Source organism: Bacillus rossius, chromosome 1, assembly GCF_032445375.1.
Source record: "Bacillus rossius redtenbacheri isolate Brsri chromosome 1, Brsri_v3, whole genome shotgun sequence".
Lineage (NCBI taxonomy): Eukaryota > Metazoa > Arthropoda > Insecta > Phasmatodea > Bacillidae > Bacillus > Bacillus rossius.
The window spans coordinates 77,063,884-77,083,778 of record NC_086330.1 but is presented as its reverse complement, the minus strand read 5'-3'; the positions used below and the strand labels follow the sequence as shown (position 1 = coordinate 77,083,778).

The window sequence follows — 19,895 nt, the reverse complement described above, 5'->3', positions numbered from 1 at the left end:
AACTTGTGGTTATTGGAACCCATTAAATATTCAACGACTGCTAACCCACTTGGAGGGAGATTGCAGACCACAGCCAATCAAAGCGGGCGTATCGAATCACTCTCATATTCCCTACCGGCGAGCGAAACTGCTCTCAAATGGGACGGAAACTTCGCCTCGGTTACGAGAACATTGTGAAACAGTTTGACGACTGAATAGCTAATTTGGTCTTAATGAGACGTCGGATATCGGTTATGGTTACAATCATCCTTGCTTTGTGTTCACACGAACTCTTCTGTTCCGCATATTGCTGTCGCTGCGGCTTCAATCTAGGTCACTTTAATTTTGCATCTGCATGGTTTTCTAAAAAAAATTCGCTTCATCACGTTTAAGGCTACGGAAACGTCAACTGCATTTAAATCATTCGTCACGTTAACGTATGTCTTGCAAACTTTGCCGCAGCTGTTCTTCTGCAGTATCTTGCAGAAAATGGTGGCACGGAGCAAACCATTGTAATACTACGGTATTATCAGACTAACTGAAACTGTTTGTTATTGTTTTACGTTCAAGGTTAATTCCGCTTCCCGAACTTTCGGCAGTGTCTTGTTTTGCTTCTCGCATGGCGGCGCGCGCAGCTCGTGCTGCGTCGTCATGACAACTGCTGATATAAATAATCGGGTGGCTTTGGAACAGCTTCGACGAGCCTATGGTTGTGTCAAAGTGACTTTTTATTGGCCTAGGGAAAAAGGACGCGTACGTGTCGCGGCCTTGATTGGCCTATTTCAAGTAACAATTCATTTAAGCAAGAGAGAAGAAGAAAAGAGTGGAAAATGACGCCATTTAGTGCGTGGTGAAGTTAATTTATTCCCTGCGGGAATATTTATATGTGGCGAGTCTATTTTCGGCGTTAGCACTGTGGAAATTACGTCTGCATACAGGGCAATAGTCAGAGACGTCCTGACATTGAATATAGAGGGCTTGCATTCAATTTCCGTGAGTTGCGATGTATTTTCTGAACGATCATAATCGTCCAGAGATAAGTATTGCCTCTATCGTCCTTGTATAGGGACGCTAACATAAATTTTACCGTCAACTTCATTGAACATTATTAGGACAAACTTTAATTCATTATTAAATTACGTGACTATTGACTTTCGGCAAATATCGGCAATTTAATTACGAACGACAAATTAATCACACACAGGTTCAGAGGTCCAGAAGCTAGGAATCTAGTGCTCGAGCAAGCCGGAGCAACCCCAAAACTGTTACGATGTGAACACTTTCAGGAATTTAAATACTTTTCATTTATTTTGTTTAAGAGTCAGGTTGTCTACGAAATCCCATAGACTGGACTAAGTTAGTTATTTAATATTTGTTTTTATGACATTATGACTCGAGGTTCTTCATGTTGATATGTTTGATTTAATAAAAATAATTATTAAGTATATTATTTTATTTTCACATGTGGTATACCTCTGGCACCCTGTTATTAATTTCTGTATTAGAGTTCCAACGTAATTTTAAAAGAAAATATTAATTTGTTCAAGTGCACGTTTGTGTACACCATTAACAATTAGGACATCGCTGATGTGTCGATGTTGTGCAAAACACTTGCATGAAAACGTCTGAAAGATAGGACTGTGTCATGTAGATACACCGCTATAACATTTATGGCTAAAACGCAGTGATTGTCATATGAGTACAAGAATTAAACTGAATGTTACCAAATAATATGAATAATTTCTAAATAAAATAATAATTTGTTAGTAATGTCACTAATGTCCTAGAATTGTCTAGTTTAAAATTATAACAAGAAGTTTTTTTTTCCAGTGAACCTAATGGTAGATATTAATAATATATATATTTTTAATTATTCTTAAATCAGGCAGAAAAAATATCAAAAGCAATATTTTTATATACATGTTAAAGGTTTTTTCACGCATAACATTTAAAGAGGCACAAAAACTTTTAACGTACCTTTACATGTTTATGCAAATATGCATAAACGCGTTACTTTCACGTCAGAGTTGAAAGATTTATTGTTTCAATTATGTAGTGAGCCACTGTCTGTTCCTGACGCTCTAATCTTTTTTAAGCCGCATCGAACCCCGACGAAGAGAGCCGCTGTAAATGCGTGTTCCTGGACGGTCATCCATCCAAGTACCAACCACGCTCGACGACACTTAACAGGAATATTGGCGAATAGCGGTGTAATTGTCGTGACGTGTTTCAAGAACGCTCGGATGTAGAATGACTGATTAAAGGTTAAAAAAATGAAAGAACAATCAATAATAGTTAGAGAACGGTAATTTCGCAGTTTCAACTCGCGATAGGCTAGAATCAAAATGAGTTTAACTTTTTGCTGCTTCATTAATTGAACCACATTTGTCTGAAGGACTCTGAGCGAATGAATAAACCTCAACAACGAAAGAAGTATCGAATAACAAACACCCCAGTTAACAGGTATCGCGATTCATTATCCAATGAGCAGGTGTAATCGTCCCGAATACACAGATGATCATGTAGTATATCCTAGAGGTCATTGAAACCGCAAATATTTTCAGTTAACATGCCTGGTTAAAGGAGTAGGTTCACGAATTCAGTAATCATGGCTGGAAAAAAAGCGCTCGACACATTTCTTTTACGGTTTGGTGCAACTTCAGTGCACTCTTACCCCGCCCCCCTCTCCCGAGTTTACCGCCGGTCGTAAAGGAGGTAATGAAAAGCTTTTTGCGGTTCGCATATGCAGAAGTTGTTTTATGAACAAGGAAGGTGTAAATCGATTTTTTTCCCGCTGTGAGTTACAGGAAAGAGCCATATTCCTGTCCGTATCTAAATGTCAATAGTATGGAAAAGCAATCGGAAGGAGTGATACAGGAATCTCATTTGGTTTTTATTTTGAAATGATAGAACTGCTTCTTAAAAAAAATACCCCACAACGCTCGTTTCATTTAAATAATTCAAGTAACATAAGAAACAGCCTGATTTGTTGCATTGCATTTTTTAAGCAAATATAAGTATACTAAAAATTGCCAAATAATAAATGTTTATAAGATCTATTCCTTTACAGTCTTAATATTTACAAAGCAAAAACGAACGAAAAATAGTTTAGATAAAGAATGTTTTTAAATAGACTTTCTTTTATGTGTACATATTCTGAACTAAGTGAATTTGCTGAATGATTACCCAAAACATCATTTTTATTTCAATTCGGGTAAGAATTGATTAGTACTTTTAAAATCGCTGGTAAGAGTTTCTATTTTCATCTCACTGAATGTTAGTTCATCTAATTATTTTTAAAATCTATTTTATGCGTTAATACACGAATCAATCACTCGTTTAAACGTGAGATACATATAATCATTCAAATATAGAAACGTTGCTAAAACACCAAAAATAATTACTTTAATGTAAAAAATATAAAACAAATGAGTACCTTCTCTGAAACAAAAAAAAACTCAAAAATACATTTTTATATATTTGTAGATTCTTTTGAGGTTTTTTTAAAACTTTTTTTTGTAAATACCTATCAATAAATGGCAGAAAGAATATCAATATTGGCACACAAAATATTGTACTAAAAATCCTTTCTTAAGTCTTTTAATGTGTGCAATTGCGTCTTTAAGATTATTTTTACTATGGCCCATTCAACTATCAAGCAGTGGGTAACGCCCTGTCTTAAAATAGCTTTAGTTTGTCGGGTATAGTGACAGAAGATAATTATGTCTTAGCCTTTCAACTTAAGTATATACAAAGCATTTAATGTTCATACTGAACCATTCAAATTTATATAATATGCGATAACAGTATGATACGTAAAGTTCTAAATATAAAAAAATGGTAAAATTATTTTAACGGTTCATAGATGTTGAATAATTTATGTATTTATATTTTAGTTACACTTAATTATATAAAAATAAAACGGCAACTACATTGCATTATTGTGTGAATTATAATATATAGCCTTATGTGTAACGTCCTGAAAGAAGATAATTAATTAATTTACACAAGAAAAAATGTCATTAAATATCACCCGTAATATAAACCTCACAAGTTGCTAAACAAAATACTTTGTCGCCGAGCACTTTGAAAAACACTACATATTGCCACAAAATCGCTAAGCTGGCAACTCTGCGAAGAAGGATGTCTTGTAAATGACTGGGAAAGAAGAGGCAATATGTTGACTGTGCAGATTGGTGCTTTGCACCGGTAAAAGTTCCTGGAAGCCAGGCTTGTTTGTGGATCATCCAAACTTTTTCTCACCGTCAAAAGGTGGGCTACCTTTTGGGGAAAAAAAGGGGGGGGGGGGGGGTTTCTCTCCGTCAGTCTCCCGGAGGCGCAGACGTTTCAGCGAGGAAAATTTCATCCCGTGTGATTGGCAAGCCTGGAGCTGCAATTTTTTTTGCCGTTGCTACACACATGACTGTGATAGAATATGCTACGTTTCTGTTATGTTGCAGAAACATTCATTCCATCGCGCAATTGTTCCTATTAACTCGACATATTAAATGTTTGATTACTTTCCCAGTTGCACATAATAAAGAATAAATATTAAAAATAAAATACTTTCAAACTAACCTTCCGTAAATTACCTTTCTAAAGAAACACAAATATATTTAACATAATGAGTGACCACGATGCTAGCAGAAATGCAATAATTTTAAGTACTTAAACAAATAGCAATTTGCAATTCTTATATAGTGAGACATCCGGAGGAATACGTTCTTTGAATGATTATTTAATGGCGAAAATTGATTTAGCATAATTTATTGAAAATAGCGTTTGCTGGCTTACGCTAGTATCCGTACATAAACTATTTAACAAAACAAAAATAATGGTTTGAAAATGCAACCATCCAAAATAGCATGTAATGCCGATCCTTAACCCATTTGCATCCACTCACTGTAATGTTAGACATACCATGGAATCCATAAACTTTTTTATATATTACTATTATTTAAGTTATTTTATATTTTCATTATATTTTTATTCTTGAAATAAAATTTTAAAAATAGTTTAAGTTTCACGATAATATACCTTTGTTATAACAATACTAGTACTCTGAGGGGTTATTTTCATTCTAAAGGGATTTTTTCAAGTTTTTCGGGCAGATTAGCCATTTTGCGTACCAGTACGCCTATGGCGTTATCGGCCAGAAGAACAGCTGCGTACTAATACGCTTGTAGATGCAAATGGGTTTTAAGTTGTAACAATACATTTCTGAAACGTATCTGAAACACTTGGTGCTACATGGTTTGTTTGATTAGCTTACCGGTATGTTTGTTACAATGTTTTTGGTATCTTGATTGTAGTAATGATATTTTATCACTAGAAAACATCAGATGTTAGGTTTCAATTAATTGCATTCGTGTCTGCGCTATTTATTTTTCTGCTTTTTATAATAGTCGAAAGACGTTCGCTCCTCACTTTAACGGGCCAATGAGAAAGTGTCTGTCATTCACCTAAAATAGCAATGCTTTACTAAAAATAATAATTCCAACCATTTAAGAGTAGGAAGATTTTGCTTTTTCTCATTTGTTACTGAAGAAAAACAGAAATTGCTATGAAATATATTTTTTCGAATTTATAAATACAAGATGTCGTTTTTAATTACAGGAATCGTAAAGTTATTGAAATTTATCATCCTATCGTTCACATTGAATATTAATTTTTCCATTTGAAGCCACGTGATTGATTTTAACTAATGTTTAGTATTCTAGTTCCATTAAAAGTTTTATTTTATACATGTAACCGTTTTTTATTCTGATTTATTTATATTATCTCCACTTAAGTGGAGCCGCGTTAGATGCACATTTATAAAATAATTGTAACTGTAGTCGGGACGACCAAAATTTAAAACCCGATCAGTATATTTCAATTACTTGTAAATCACAATAATTATTTTCGATCATATACCCTCGTAAATTAATGACATAAAAGCACAATGGTGAAATAAAATTCCAGTACCTCACACATAATTAGAAAGCTATACCTATTTTGTTCCTTCTTCAAACTTAATATGTATGTTCTCTGTATACTGCATTTGGTGTGAGTAATTTCGTAAATGCAACGGAAATGTGTAACACGAAATTGCTATCAACGGTGCTGCTATCTGTGGTAGGTGGCACGAACAAAATACCTTAATAACAAAGGGAAACTTATCTTTTTTTTTTCTATTTGATGAATTTGAACAAGATTGGCAGAATTTAATTAAAATTTATCTACGAAATTCAGGTTCAACCTCAGGTTTAGTAATATTTCAAGTCTTTTTCGCTTTTTTGGGAGCCATTTTATAACATTTTAAATTTATTCATGCTAAAAGAATGGCTCAATAGTCGACGTAGCGAACGCGCTGCTCTTTGCGCGTGATGGTGGCGAGCCACTTTAACGATTCCGTCAGCGAATTCTTGCGGCGGGTTGAGAAAGCACGTGTGATTAGCGTCCAGAAATGTATTTGAAAACCCAATCTGCGTGTGTGTGTGTGTGTCTATATATATATATATATATATATATAACGCTAGGCATTAGTTTTATAGATGTCTACCTTAAATTTCGTGTTCGATGCCCAAGTTTGGTATTATAAGTGTATTTGCAACATGAGAACACAACATGATTTTGCTCGTTACCGAGGTTAGATTGTACACATCACTGGTGAATACTGAGAGACTCGCTCACCATTTTTAAGGGGTTGGGGAAGATTTTATTTCAATGAAATATCAATGGAGCACAAATAAAATGGTGAATAATGATATTTAAATTTTTATTTACTTTTTCAGCAGCCCAAGAACTAAACTAGCCTGACTATTAAGAGAAAGTGACCATCGGCATTAACACACTGGACGAAGCAAGCAAACATTAAAATGCTAGAACCCCGCGCGGTGAACAAACTGCGAGTCCACAGCACTGCGCGTAGAGGCGAAACCGCACTCAATGCACCAGCGAGCGGCGTCCTTAGCGCCGTATCGATTGTGGCGCTATCACGCGGATATCCCCGCGGGTAGGCGGGGCCCTTAAGTGCCGGATAATGGCCGGGCCCTATGCAAAGGGAAGAGAGAGAGGAAGGTGTTGAGGGCGATGGGGGGAAGTAAATATGCGGGAGGGAGTTTGAACCCTTGGGAATCTTACTCCTGGCCCTGTTTGACGTAGCACTGCAGGTCTGGAAAAACAAATGCACGTATCTTAACCATATGGAGCTAGACGGGGTTTCTGGATTTGTGCACGGTTGGATTTCAGTTTTATTTTTCAGGTACAAGAAAAATATTTTTGTATTAAATTTAAAAAAATGGACCTACAGAAACAAATGTTGACACTCGATCCAATTGTGGAATCACAAAAAAAAACCTGTATTAAGTTGTTCTGGCACAAGTAATCAACCTGAAAGTTTTGGTTATGAACGCGTGCCTGGCTATTTTCAAATTACAAATTATGTGCCGCAAAATTCGTAAAAAACTTTAAATCCACTAATTTTATATTTTAATCACATAAAAAACGTCATAGATAATAACAATGACAAAATATGGGGAAATATAATAAAAGATTTGCTGGTTCGTATTTTTGTCAACAATGGAATTTCTTGCAGCGTTTAGTATGATATGTTCATGCATTATTTAATGAGTTCTTCGAACCATTTAACGATTTTTGCAATGAGAGTCATTACACTTATGATTAACAATGTGTTGTTCTGTGGTATCACCATATTTGACTGTTTTTAACACTTTTTCCGACTGTTGTTTTTGCTGCTATTTCCAAGGTTGTTTATCAGTTGCCATAAATGTTCCTGCTATTTGGCTCATTGAAATAACGTTATTTCTTCTTAAAGAGTAATTTACTTCATTCATTCGGGCAATATTTGAGCTTTTGAATCCTACATTTGTTTTTCTGTGTGTGTGTTTTTTACTAGTAAAAAACAGTATTTGTTTCCTGAGTTGTCAAGAAATATTTCTGAAAATTTAACATTCTAAATGCACGGAAGTAGGAAATTACATTCGGCAAAGTTAGTTTTAATTAATTAGTTATATATCCTTAGTGTTTTTTTGTGAAAAAAAAAAATTATTTCATGACAAGATTAACACATTTGAGTGATTAAGTTTTCGTAAAAAAACACATGCAAATAAAAAAATACATTATTATTACTTTTTACTTGCTCAAGTCGCGTTAATTTGTACCACAAAGCTATGCTCCACACACTTGTGTACAAACAAACCAATGTCATTCATTGGCTACGGCCATAGTTGACCTTCTGTCCGGATATTCGTTACCTTCTTATTGGCTTCCTGTATTTTAGTTAGCGTAAAATAAATCATTAGGCGATGGAAATGTCATGAATATGTAGGTTCTGAATAGTACCAATTTTATACTGTCTCCAAATGATAACGTGAATTTAACATTTGGTACATTTACAAACAAATGTACACGCGTAATAAGTTACACTTACTTAGCATAATATAATATTACTTTAAATTTACAAGCAAATAATAAAAGGACTGGACCAATTTTATAAATACGGATGGTATTTACATAGCACAGACCTTGTAGTTTCAACATAACTTTTACTAGCGCGTCACCAAAGTTGTCGTTCATAACCGTAATGTTTAACGTGGCACATAGCACAAAAAAGAAGTTTAACGTAATTTAACTTGTATAAATACACTTGAAAAAGTTTATAAACAATATATGTCACTAATAATCACAATAAATAAATGTTTTAAATTACATGGGCCAATATTCGATATCAATCACTAAAGTATAAATTTAAAAGCATATTATAATTTTCATTTGTATGTACCTGCATTCATCATTGCAAGTATCGTAAAAATTCACTCTCATCATTTTTACATTACGATACGCACGCACCGTGCAACGAAATTTTCACAATAAGATGGCGGATCCACATGTATGAACATAAACCCATTTATAGACACTGTCATAAAAAATAAAATACATACCAAACTCATTGGTGTGCTAAATGGAACTTTATGTTAGTGAAACTACCCTGATATACATATATCTCATAAACTAAAACAGTCTTAGTAAAGAGTAATCCCAAGTTTTAAGAAACGTAAGTGAGAATATGTTCTCGTAATTATAATAAATTTGCTTCATGATTTATTGTATATAATTTAATAAATAAATAATATAAATAAGATAGAATAAATTTATTTCATAATTATTGGTTTTCATTACTAATTAAAATAGTTCTCGATTATTTTACTAAATTAAATATATCATTACTTACGCATGTTTATATTAGTATTGTGTAACGAATATTTATTTAATGAATTTTTGTTACGATAAAATTTTTAAAATAGTTCTTTGTCTTAAATAAAAAAAAAACTGTAACTTCTATGGCGCGTACGTAAGTGCATGCACATGCGTGATGAAGTATGTTTCCCAGTGGATGGTGGTTGGAGCTCTGAGCCAAGGCTCGGCCCGTGCGCCGCGGGGTGCAGAGCGGTCAGGGGCGCCCTAGCTTGATGAACCTGGGGGGCTAATCGGCCTGGCTGAGCCCCGCCCTGCGCCCTTGTGCGTCACTGTCCGTGCCAGGCCCTTGGCGCTCATATCCGGCCGGCGCGCCGAGCGCTGATAGGCCCACGGAGGGTGGGGAGAGTAGCCCCCTCCCCCCTCCCCTGACCCCTTGTCAACCCGCGTGTGACGAGCTCTCCCTGCCGTCACGTAGCTCGCGCAGCTTCCTACCTCCGGACCTGCACGTTGGAGGATCGGGGGGTTCCGGCCCGGCCAATTAACTACAATGTTACTGCTACGTCATTAATCGCACCACGGTCGTATTAGCAGGCCTCAAGGCTCGGTATCGCACGTTTAGGGTCTATTTATGCTATTTTATCCGGATACCTCCCTTACATTTGTTTTTATGTCTCAAATAATTTGAAAAGATATCCAATTAATGTAATATCATGGGTGTAAAAAGGCGATAAAGTCTTCGTAATTATAATCATTTGCACGTGCAGAACAAAAAATGTAAGGGAGGTGCAAAGTAAAAGTTTTAGGGGAAAAAAAAGATTAATGACGAAAAAAAAAATTAACATGGCGCGTGAGACCGACTGTTAAGGTAGTCTGAACCAACAACCAACCAACTTGGGCAATTCAAAACTCCAATTTATTCTTCTAAACCACAGCAACTAATGAATGGATTGGCAGTGTTTTCATGTATAGCCTGCAGGTCATTGAACCCGTGAACTCTCCGATCTTGTTACTCAACAGTACGAGTAGATGGAATAGGTGGAATAGGTGGAAAATATTTACATCATTCCTCAGAAACTGAACAGATTTACTGACTTTCCGGTGTATTATTACTATCGATAGACTCCAATTTTTACATCAATGGTTAGAAATCAGAATATTTGGCAATATCATTTTAAGTTAGGAAGAAGCTGAGATACGGGCTGCTCGTGTATATCTTAATAATAGTAATTATTGACCCACCCACTGTCGTAGAAAGGCGTGGCGAAGTAAATCTCAGAGATGTCCAATCAATGAAAAAGAAAACCTACACCAAAAAATGTCAATAAGTTAAAAGCACTATTTTTTTCATTTTAATTTTTAAAGAACCATAATTCTCTACGTAAGAGAGTTTATTTCTTTCTCACCATACGTGGAGCACAAATGTGGCCAGGGTGCTTGATTGCTGAGACGTCACGGATCCTAGAGTGTCGTGGGTTCTACCCCAGTCTCGGTGAGACTCATACTATTGAGCACCGGGTTGCTGGCAAGGTGGTTCGGAGCCCAAACTAATATGACGTCCCGTCGACTTCAGCCCCTACGCACGACCGTGCCACGGAACACTATATCAAACAAACATATTACTGTTTGTTAGGACTTGTCACTAACACGTATATATAACAGTGAACTGGTTGCTGTGTAAATGACACTCGCGACGTGCCACTTGTTTGTGCATGCACCGCTCAGGAAATAAAATAATCATGTATATTATCTTCGAACATGTTTTGAGAACTTATTTCCCTTTTAGGCATTGTTCCTTTTAATAGACCCAAATTAACTAAGGCTTCCAAAATCACTATTTGAAACCTACATTTCTTATCATTTCCCACTAAACCATTAAAAATAAAATTGAAAAATTTCCTTCATTCGAACCTTGAATAAACACTCTTAATATGGAACTGTTTACAATGCTGCGAATCAGTGGGCTTGAAATAGGTGCAACTTCTGAAACTGCTCCGTTTTGAATCCACGTGGGGAAGTTGCGCAGTTTCTCCGGTGACGATCCAAATCTCCGCGATGTTTACAAACTTCCGCACGGCGAGTCACGTGCGAGGGCTAGGGCGGAGTCCTAAACTCCGCCAGGCGGTCAGTGAACTGCCGCAGCGATCGTTCGCGCCCGCAGACAGCGCCTCGGGGGTGATGGTGGGGAAAGTAGGGGAGGAACGGGACAGGGGTAGTTTACAAACGTACCTGCCACCGCCTGCCTTCCGTCCCGGGAAGAGGACCCGCCATCGATCTCAACACGCCGCGCGCGCGGCAACTCCTCCGAACCCAAGAGTTACAACACAATCGTTTTTCTGTGTGCTAATCATCGATACCAAACAGTAGCATTAAAAACAACAGGAAACTTATTTTGCTTTGGTGTTGTCGGTTTTCTCAGACAAACCAAAAATAATAATAATAATAATAATAAAGTTAAAAAGTTGACAAGCTCTGGAACGTTATCAGTGGGGCTTAACTAAATAAACTATCTTTTTTAATATGTTTAAGGACTGCTGAACTTTTTTGTTAGTTAGCTAGGTAACAGGGCCGTACTGTAAAGTATTGTTTATGGATATAAACCTGCATTTCTATGAACGCAGTGAGTCCCCTGATTTACCGCTAGGTGGCGATTAGTCACTTATTTAAACTTAAGTGAACTGACATTTTTGAGACGTATTCAAAGAAAGAGTTATTATTTTATTACCAAAAACAACAATATTGCTACATAATATTCTGAAATAGACTACAGACTACTTAAAATAAGACTAACACTCGTTTGCTCAGTAGTCCAGTGAACAATTTTGATGCCTATCACTGATCCATACTAGTCGGAAACCATAAAATTATACTGAATCAGAGAAATTTAAAGAGTGTTGTGTATTTTAACCCGAATAATAATTCATTCACTTAATGAGTTTTTGTTAAGTTTTTGTCTCCACCGTAACAGCCAGACCATTATCAAGCAAAGTCTGACAACTTGCTTATTCATTCAGTATTCTGACAAAACTGTGTATGGTAACTGATAGCATATTTAGTAAAAAAAAATTCTGAGCTTGCCAATTAGTTTTATGAACTGAGACGATTTAAGAGCATGCGTTGTGTTATACCATTATAGTAAAAATTGCACCTGATATATCATGTCGTCTGTTTAAATTATTTCTATCAATATTGAAAACCATATTTTCTAGTGACTATTTGTTCATAGTGGGTCAGAATACAACTGAACTAGTAACCTACATGCGCCATTCTTTATTGAGATTTTGGGTTTGTATACAATACCTGGATAGTACCAAATAATCTATATTTCAGATTAGTAGCCCAATAGTGGCCTAGTAAAATATTAAATCTTATATATCGCACGGATTCTTATAAATACTAGTATAGTATTCATTGCATTAAATAATAAAAAATATCAGTAAAAATATGAATGTACATATACAAATCTTAAAATGTGCGGGTTCATTTAGCTTCAGTCAACTGTACTTTTAATATTTGAGAAACGTAAGCACTTCCATGACTGGTTTTGTACTCTTACTTGTATCGTTGCAATGCGTAGTTCTCATACGAGTGTTAGTGCGTATGAGTTCACCAATTTATGAACGTAGTTTCTTCAAACTTGTCAGTTAAAAAAAAAGAAGTTTTATTTTTAGTTTATTAATGTCAGGAATGCTTGAAAGTGCTTTCTTTTCTTGAAAAAAGCTTTCTTTTCTTTTTTTCCAGTTCGTCCACCAATGATCTCATCTCCCGGAGAGGCGTGTTCAGCCGCCGCCACTACGGATCCGTGGAGCTGGTGAGTAGTGACGTCGACACTAGACACACCCGCGTTTAGTGAAACTTTTCACAAAACATTTTAGCTCCTCTTACATGGATGCAATAATAATGTTTTACATGCTGCGGTTTTTTTTAAGGTGAATCAATACGAAATTACAAAATTCGCTTATTTTCTAGCACCAGGCTAGGTTCCACGCACATGTACAGAAACAAACTAATATCGATCGTCATTGGCTGCTACCACATTCTACCTTCTGTCCGGTTTGTGTACGGTTGGGTCAAGTGGATTTTACATTATTTTCTTATTTATTTCCCGTATTTCAAAGATACACTTTCAACTGAAAATATTTTCACAAGTTAATACAATATCATCAATTTATACAATCTGCAACAATATAACTCAAATTATTAATTGTTAATTTGGTTTGAGCAATTTGCATTGGAGTGCTGTTGATGAAGGAAATGTAGAATACACCGACAATGTAATTGAAAGGAACTCGTTAGGAGAAACCGTAAAAATGCCATCGTGTTGTAAGTATTGTTAGACAAAGGTGTTAAAATAACACCAGTAAAGAATTAACGTTAAGCTTAATTAAAAAGTGCTGTACCTAAATCTCATATGACTTTCTTTATTCCATTAACAAAGGTTGCACACGCAAAGTCTGTAACATCTTACTTCCACAATTTATGCCATAAATTTGTTAAACAATTAGAAAAAGGTTTTATTACGATAAAATAATATACTGTCCTAATTGTTGTGTAATATATTTTAAACAAAGGTTAATGTAACTGTATACGCGCGTTAAGATTTAAGACCCTGTACCTTTTTTTGAAATTTAGTGTAAAAAATTAATTAATTATGTTCTCAGTATGCAATATCAATATAAAAATGTGTATAAAATAATATTATAGCATTAATATAAACAAATAAAATGTATTCATATATATTTGCATAAAGCACATTTTTATAGCCAGTAGTCTGCAATTTAAAAAAGTAAAAAAATTTCCACTGCCAAATTTGGAATCACGGTTTTTAGCTTATTTACCGCGCACTATATAACCACTGCGCTATGAAATATGACAAAAGTGCATGGAAAATATGTTATAATTGTTTTCATACCAGAATACTTAGGTTTTTTTAAAACTTTCAACTACTCTTTACTATCACCATTTTAATTTACCAAATGTATATTCAGGGTAGTTTCACTACCATAAAGTTTCATTTGCTCACCAATACGTTTGGTATGTCCCCTAATTTTAATGAAAGTGAATTTATGTGGGTTTATTATCATACGCGTGGGTCTGCCATCTTCCTGTGAAAATTTCGTTCCCTGGTGCGCGCCCATCGTAAATATTAACTGTCATAATTTTTCCTTAAAGCGCCTAAAGAAGTATAACTTCAAAAACGTTGACATTGGACACATATTCTGACATCTATCTAACTGCAATGACAACGCCACGTTTGCGTAATAAATCATAGACCCATGCAGTTTGTTGAAAAGCCTGCTGACTGCAGCCAGTGCAGACTACGAGGCTTAACAAGGGTCGGGGGGAGCAGGGTGTCGAGCGACGGAGTGACTGCGTGTGTTCCCGAGGGTTGCTTGGGATAACACCAACACTCCACGGGGTACTTAAGGGGGTGGGGAGCAGAGAAGCCATTACAGGGTAGCGCTGCTTCCACCCTCCCTTCCCAAACACCCCTACCTCCCCCTCCCAGCTCCCGGGGCGAGCAGCTACGTCCTGGACGCCCCACGTCGACTGTTGAGTGCTGCGCACTTCGCCACCCGCGGCCTCGGCGATCTACATGCCGCCGCCAGGGGACGCATCGTCCTGCACTCAGTGGGGAACACCTCTCATGCACTTCAGAGGCCCGTATGCCACAGTCCGAGCCTGTGGGCGGACTGTGTCCTTATCCAAGTGTGAAGGTCGTCACGCTTGCACACGGAAAACTGCCCAGTCTACAATTCTGATGTATGATGTCTGAATCTCCTGAATTCTAAAGTCACTAAGGCGCAGTAAAGGTTTTCTCGATTGTTTTTTTTTTTTTTAATGGTTTTCATGCATGCTCTTTAAACGGTAACTGGAAACTCAAATATATGCTACCGAAGGACACAGATTTGGACCAAAAAAACCAAGGTGACCAATGTATTCGGACCTGGGAGATTCGGACCATAGTCCACACCACGCATGAGGTCAGAGAGTCAGGTGTACCAAACAGCAATCAGTGTCCGTAGGACACAGTTTGGAACACTGAAGTTGTAGACTGGCGTTCATTCACTCGTTCACACTCGTGTTCGCTCGAGCACCCTCATTGCCATACTGCACTGGGTGGAGTGAGACTTTTCATTCGTGGGGCCTAGTATCTTACACTTTGCGGTTGAACCAGAGAACTTTCCAGTTTCCATGCTCGGTGATTTCTTCCAGATAAATTGTTTGCATGGTCGATTTCGTCAAAACTTACTTAGTGCGTTCTCGAGTCTCCTGCGGCAGACACGCATCGTGTGACACAGGTCTTACACAGAAAAAAAAAATTATGTAGTTTTACAAATGATTCCTTTGGAAACTAGTTGCCAAGAAATAGTTTATAACACTACAATAAATATATTATAACTTCATACAACACGAGGCTTTGGTTAATTTTGCATATACAAATGACGATTTTCGAGCTACTACTGAGTATTTTTTACGAAAAATTGCACATAATTTAACATTAAAATTTATTTTTCGTTTAAGCATATTTTTTCAAACCATGGAAAGGATAATCGAAAATTTCATAACTGGAAATTTTGTTTTATCATGCTTATCAATGTGTGGAGCTAATAGTGTACAAATATTAAGGGAACGGTTTACAAATAACTAACTTTAACTATTGAAGGTACTGGGACAACACTAAAGCATAAATGCCCGGGCAAGAATCCGAACCCATTATTACTGCGAACACTCTTTTGTAGTGATACAGTTGTATTCATTTAAATGCACAAATTTACAAATACCTGTAATTTCACAGGAATATTACTGTTACATTCATAAAAAAAATTACGGTGTACGATTCCCAGCGTTCCAGCGTTTCCGATCGGCATTGTGTTGCACATTAGCTTTTACTAACAGCACTGCGATCCGCCAAAAGCGCATTCAGGGTTTCCAACCCTGCCACTCCCGACAAGGTCACTGTCACAGATCCATCTGCTTGCTGTGTGGTTTGGGTAAGTACTATACTGAACGTTTTATTGAGGCAAAGCATTCAGAATACAGTCTTAGATAACCGTGACCACAGGGAACTTAAATAAGCGACAGTGTTTGGCAGGGGCGCAAGTCTGTAGGATTTTCTAGGGAGGTCCGCGGAAAATCGTTATGGGAGGTCCACGTGACCCAAGAGTTCAGTGTGAGGGTCATAACCGAAAAAAATCACCTCTGGATAGGTTGCTTGTATGTTGTATACTGCCCATATACTGGCCTATATGCATGCAATAAGCAGGACACTTTAAAATATACAGATCATTTTCCAGAAAACATAGGTTTGACGTTTATGTTTTTTCAACCCCGTTTCAGTCACGATTTTGCAAGCGGTATCGAGCTCCTCTGCCCCCCTCCCCTTATACGGTGTATACTACGCCAATGGTAGTTGTATAAACTGCATTGTAAATACTACCAATAACTGCCAACAGCTTTGTTGCATGCAAAAACGTGAAAAAACGTATCTCAGTTTTACGTATAAACCAGAGAAATTTGTGTTTTTATTATATGTCAGCCGGTAATGGAAGCCCAAACCTGAATAAGTTAATCCAATCAGCGAAAATATTTTCACTGAATCTTTGGTTAAAATCAAATACGATAATGAATGACATCGGATATCGCTAAGACTTAAATGTGAAAGCCTGGCGCTGTCGTACCAGTTAGATAGAGATCTGAGGATGTGTTCAGTGTGAACATTTTTTTTCAATATACGATACCAAAATTACGACAGTGAAAACATTTTTTTCGCAGATAAACCTTTTCTAATCATTTAGTAAATATTGTCGCGGGTTGAAATTTTGCAGGGTTGTTGAAATCAAATTTAGGGACTTTACTGACGGGACTCTGGGCTGGCTGCTCTGTTCACTCGTCAGCGCAAGTGGCGTGACCATGTAATTGGGGCACGGGGCCGGCGCGGCGCGCTGCGGGCTTGCAGAATTTTGTTTGTTTGTTTGGCCGCGCGCTGGCGCAGCCACGGGCCGCAGTTACTGGGGCGCGCTGTCGTAACAAGCCGCGCGGTGTGGCCTGCACATTGGGGTAGAGGGGGGGTAGTCTTCCCAGATGTTCTAGTTAGTTGTTTAGTAAATTTGACTTCAATAACGAGCTTTTGTTATGGTAGGCGCGGCAGGGCGCGCGAATTTAAGCGCAAGTGAGTGGTGACTCGGGGCTCACTCAGGCGGAGGCTATGCGTCTCACCTGTGGTCACGAGTTGTTAGTTCGTTCGTGATGTAGGAATTCAAGCTTTCGGGCGGAAGCTATGGCCGACGCCAGAGGCCACGAGTCGTTTAATTTAAGTTAGGTCATAATGTAGTCGTCAAGCTTTCGGGCGGAGGCTATGGCCCTCGTCAGGGGTCACGCGTCATAGTTTTTAAAATGTAATGTTCGTTCGGGATTTCAAGGGCAGGAGAGGCCCCTACGTTATTTTTTTAAAGTAATCGATCAAGAAAGGCTTTTCGGAAAATGTGAGTATGGACTTATCTTTGTTTTAATTTTAAGTATTAATTATGATTTGAGGTATTCGGAAGGACTAGGGAAGTGTTTAGTGAAGTTCTCTCATTCTCTCTCTTGTAAGGTCGTTCAATCGTTAAGGAAGTAAAGAGATTATTGTTTTAAATTGTAATCCCGCTATTTAAATGTTCTTTAAAATGATGTTGAGTATTTGACTTTAAGAATAAAATAATTTTAATTAAGTATTATGTTATTTTGCAAAAATTCCTTAGTTCAGCTCTCACCAGACATCCTGTACGGGATGACGAACCTATGATCCTAGGTACAGTAAAGTATTTTATGAAGTTAAGACTAGTTGATGCCAAGCGAGTTGTTTCTATGTAAAGAGCTACGATTCTCTCCCCCCTCCGAAAGTGGATCGTGACAGAAATGGCGGTGGCACCGGCTAGGTGCACGTGACAGAAATGGTGGAGGCGCCGGGTAGGTTCTATTTCTGGAGAGAGAGAGAGGTAGATTTTTATGTTTATTATTAAGTTAGTTTCAGCTTCTGATAGCAGGTTATTAAGAGTTTACTTGAGGAGAGGATTACGGAATTTTAGTCTATAGTGGAGGAAGTCTTTGAGATTTTTTTTTTGATGTAACAGATGTTTATTTGAGGATACTTGTAAGGATAAAGTTTATAGTGATAAGTTGTTTTAAGTCGTTGAGTTTATCGGGGATTATTACGTGAGGAGAACACGTTATAAGTTAAATGCTTATTAGAGATAATGCAAGTGGTTTAATTTAATTGAAGTTCATTTTAAGATTGTAGGTTAAGAGAATTATAATTTAAAATAAAGTTTTTGTCGTAAATAGGAATTATTTTCAAGTGAAGTTTGTTTTGTTTTCGTGCGCGTAGGAGACGAGACGTACGAATTAAATCAGTCGAGGGAAGGATAAACGTTAGAAAGGAATTAAAGAGAAAACGAGAGTTTATGTAAAAGAGAGTTATAGAATTTATAGTGATGTTTTGTTTTAATTAGAAAAATGTTGAGAGTTGTTTCAGAACGACACGTCAGTGGACGTGGCAGAGTGAACACGTGACGGGGAGGTGCTGAGACCTAGCGGTGAACGGAGGAACCGCAAGCGAGGGTTGGCGCACCTGATGGAATTCGGTGACGTCACGAGCACGTACAGAGACGTGGACGGCCTTGACCTTGTTTTGATCAGCTGTACGGTAACTTAGCGATAAGAAAATAGACTATTGGTTAAATAAATTTAAATTTAAGTGTGTTTTAGGAGAAGAGGAACTTTCAGTATGTAAGTAATTTAATTTAAGAAGTGTATGATGTATAGGCTAGAAGTGTTTCGTTGTAAGTTGTTTATGTTTTTGTTAGTTAAATTCTACCTCGGTTTTCAAAATATTTTTTTGGGATTTGTAAACATTATTAAGGAGGTACACTATAAAATCGATAAGCATTAAGAAAACTGGGAAGGCTAGATTTTGTGTGTAGAGGGAATTTACTCCAAAAGAACAGAGAGACAAAATTAATGTTTTCATTAGGGCGAGGGACCATAAGGTGAGGCGTTGTGTCCCTGGGAAGAAAGGGAATTGTAGCGCAGACCATAGGAGATGGGCTGACTACGGAATTAAGGGTCAGGAGAATCCTGAGAGTTGTGAGTAGTTTGGGGCAGGAGTTCCCCATGGTAGAACCGAAGTGGCTATCCTGTATGGGATAGGGTACCATTTCAATGAAGTTTGTTGGTGGGGTTAGAGCCCTCTGTGTAGTGGGCCTATAGCAGATAGGCACTACAGTGAAATTTTTGGTTATTTTGTGAGGTAAATTCCCTGGAGGTTAAGTAAGATTGGATTCAGTTAGGAAGGAGGGAAATGAGAAACATTGCTGTAGAGAGTTAGTGTACTTGCCTAATGTGAAATTGAATTTTACTAAATTAATTTAGGAGAAAGTTTTGTTCGGTAAATAAATAATAATGGAAGATAGCTAGATAATTAATTAATTTTTTTTGAGTAAGGTGTTTTAAGTAATGAAATAAAATAAGGTGAAGTAATTTGAATAATTGGGGAGGAGTTTCTTTAAGAGTTTAGATAATTGTTTTTGAATTTATTGAGATATTCAGCCAGTGAAGTTTGAGTGTGAGAGATACAGTGAGATTTTAAGGAAATCGGTTGTTTATTAATTAGGACAAATGAGATTTTTTGATTAAGAGTCAGTAAGCATAGTTAAAATTTATGACATGATATTTGG

At 37.0% G+C, this 19,895-nt stretch overlaps 1 protein-coding gene across 5 annotated transcripts in view; it reads left to right on the top strand.

The window, feature by feature from the left end:
• The window catches only part of LOC134538085 (GTPase-activating Rap/Ran-GAP domain-like protein 3), a 380,750-nt gene that overhangs the window by 256,801 nt on the left and 104,054 nt on the right, over positions 1 to 19,895 (top strand). For all 5 annotated transcript variants that reach the window (XM_063379094.1, XM_063379119.1, XM_063379112.1 and 2 more), the window contains one exon: positions 12,919 to 12,988. In XM_063379094.1, coding sequence (XP_063235164.1) covers positions 12,919 to 12,988 — 70 coding nt within the window. The remainder of the gene's footprint in view (positions 1 to 12,918; positions 12,989 to 19,895) is intronic.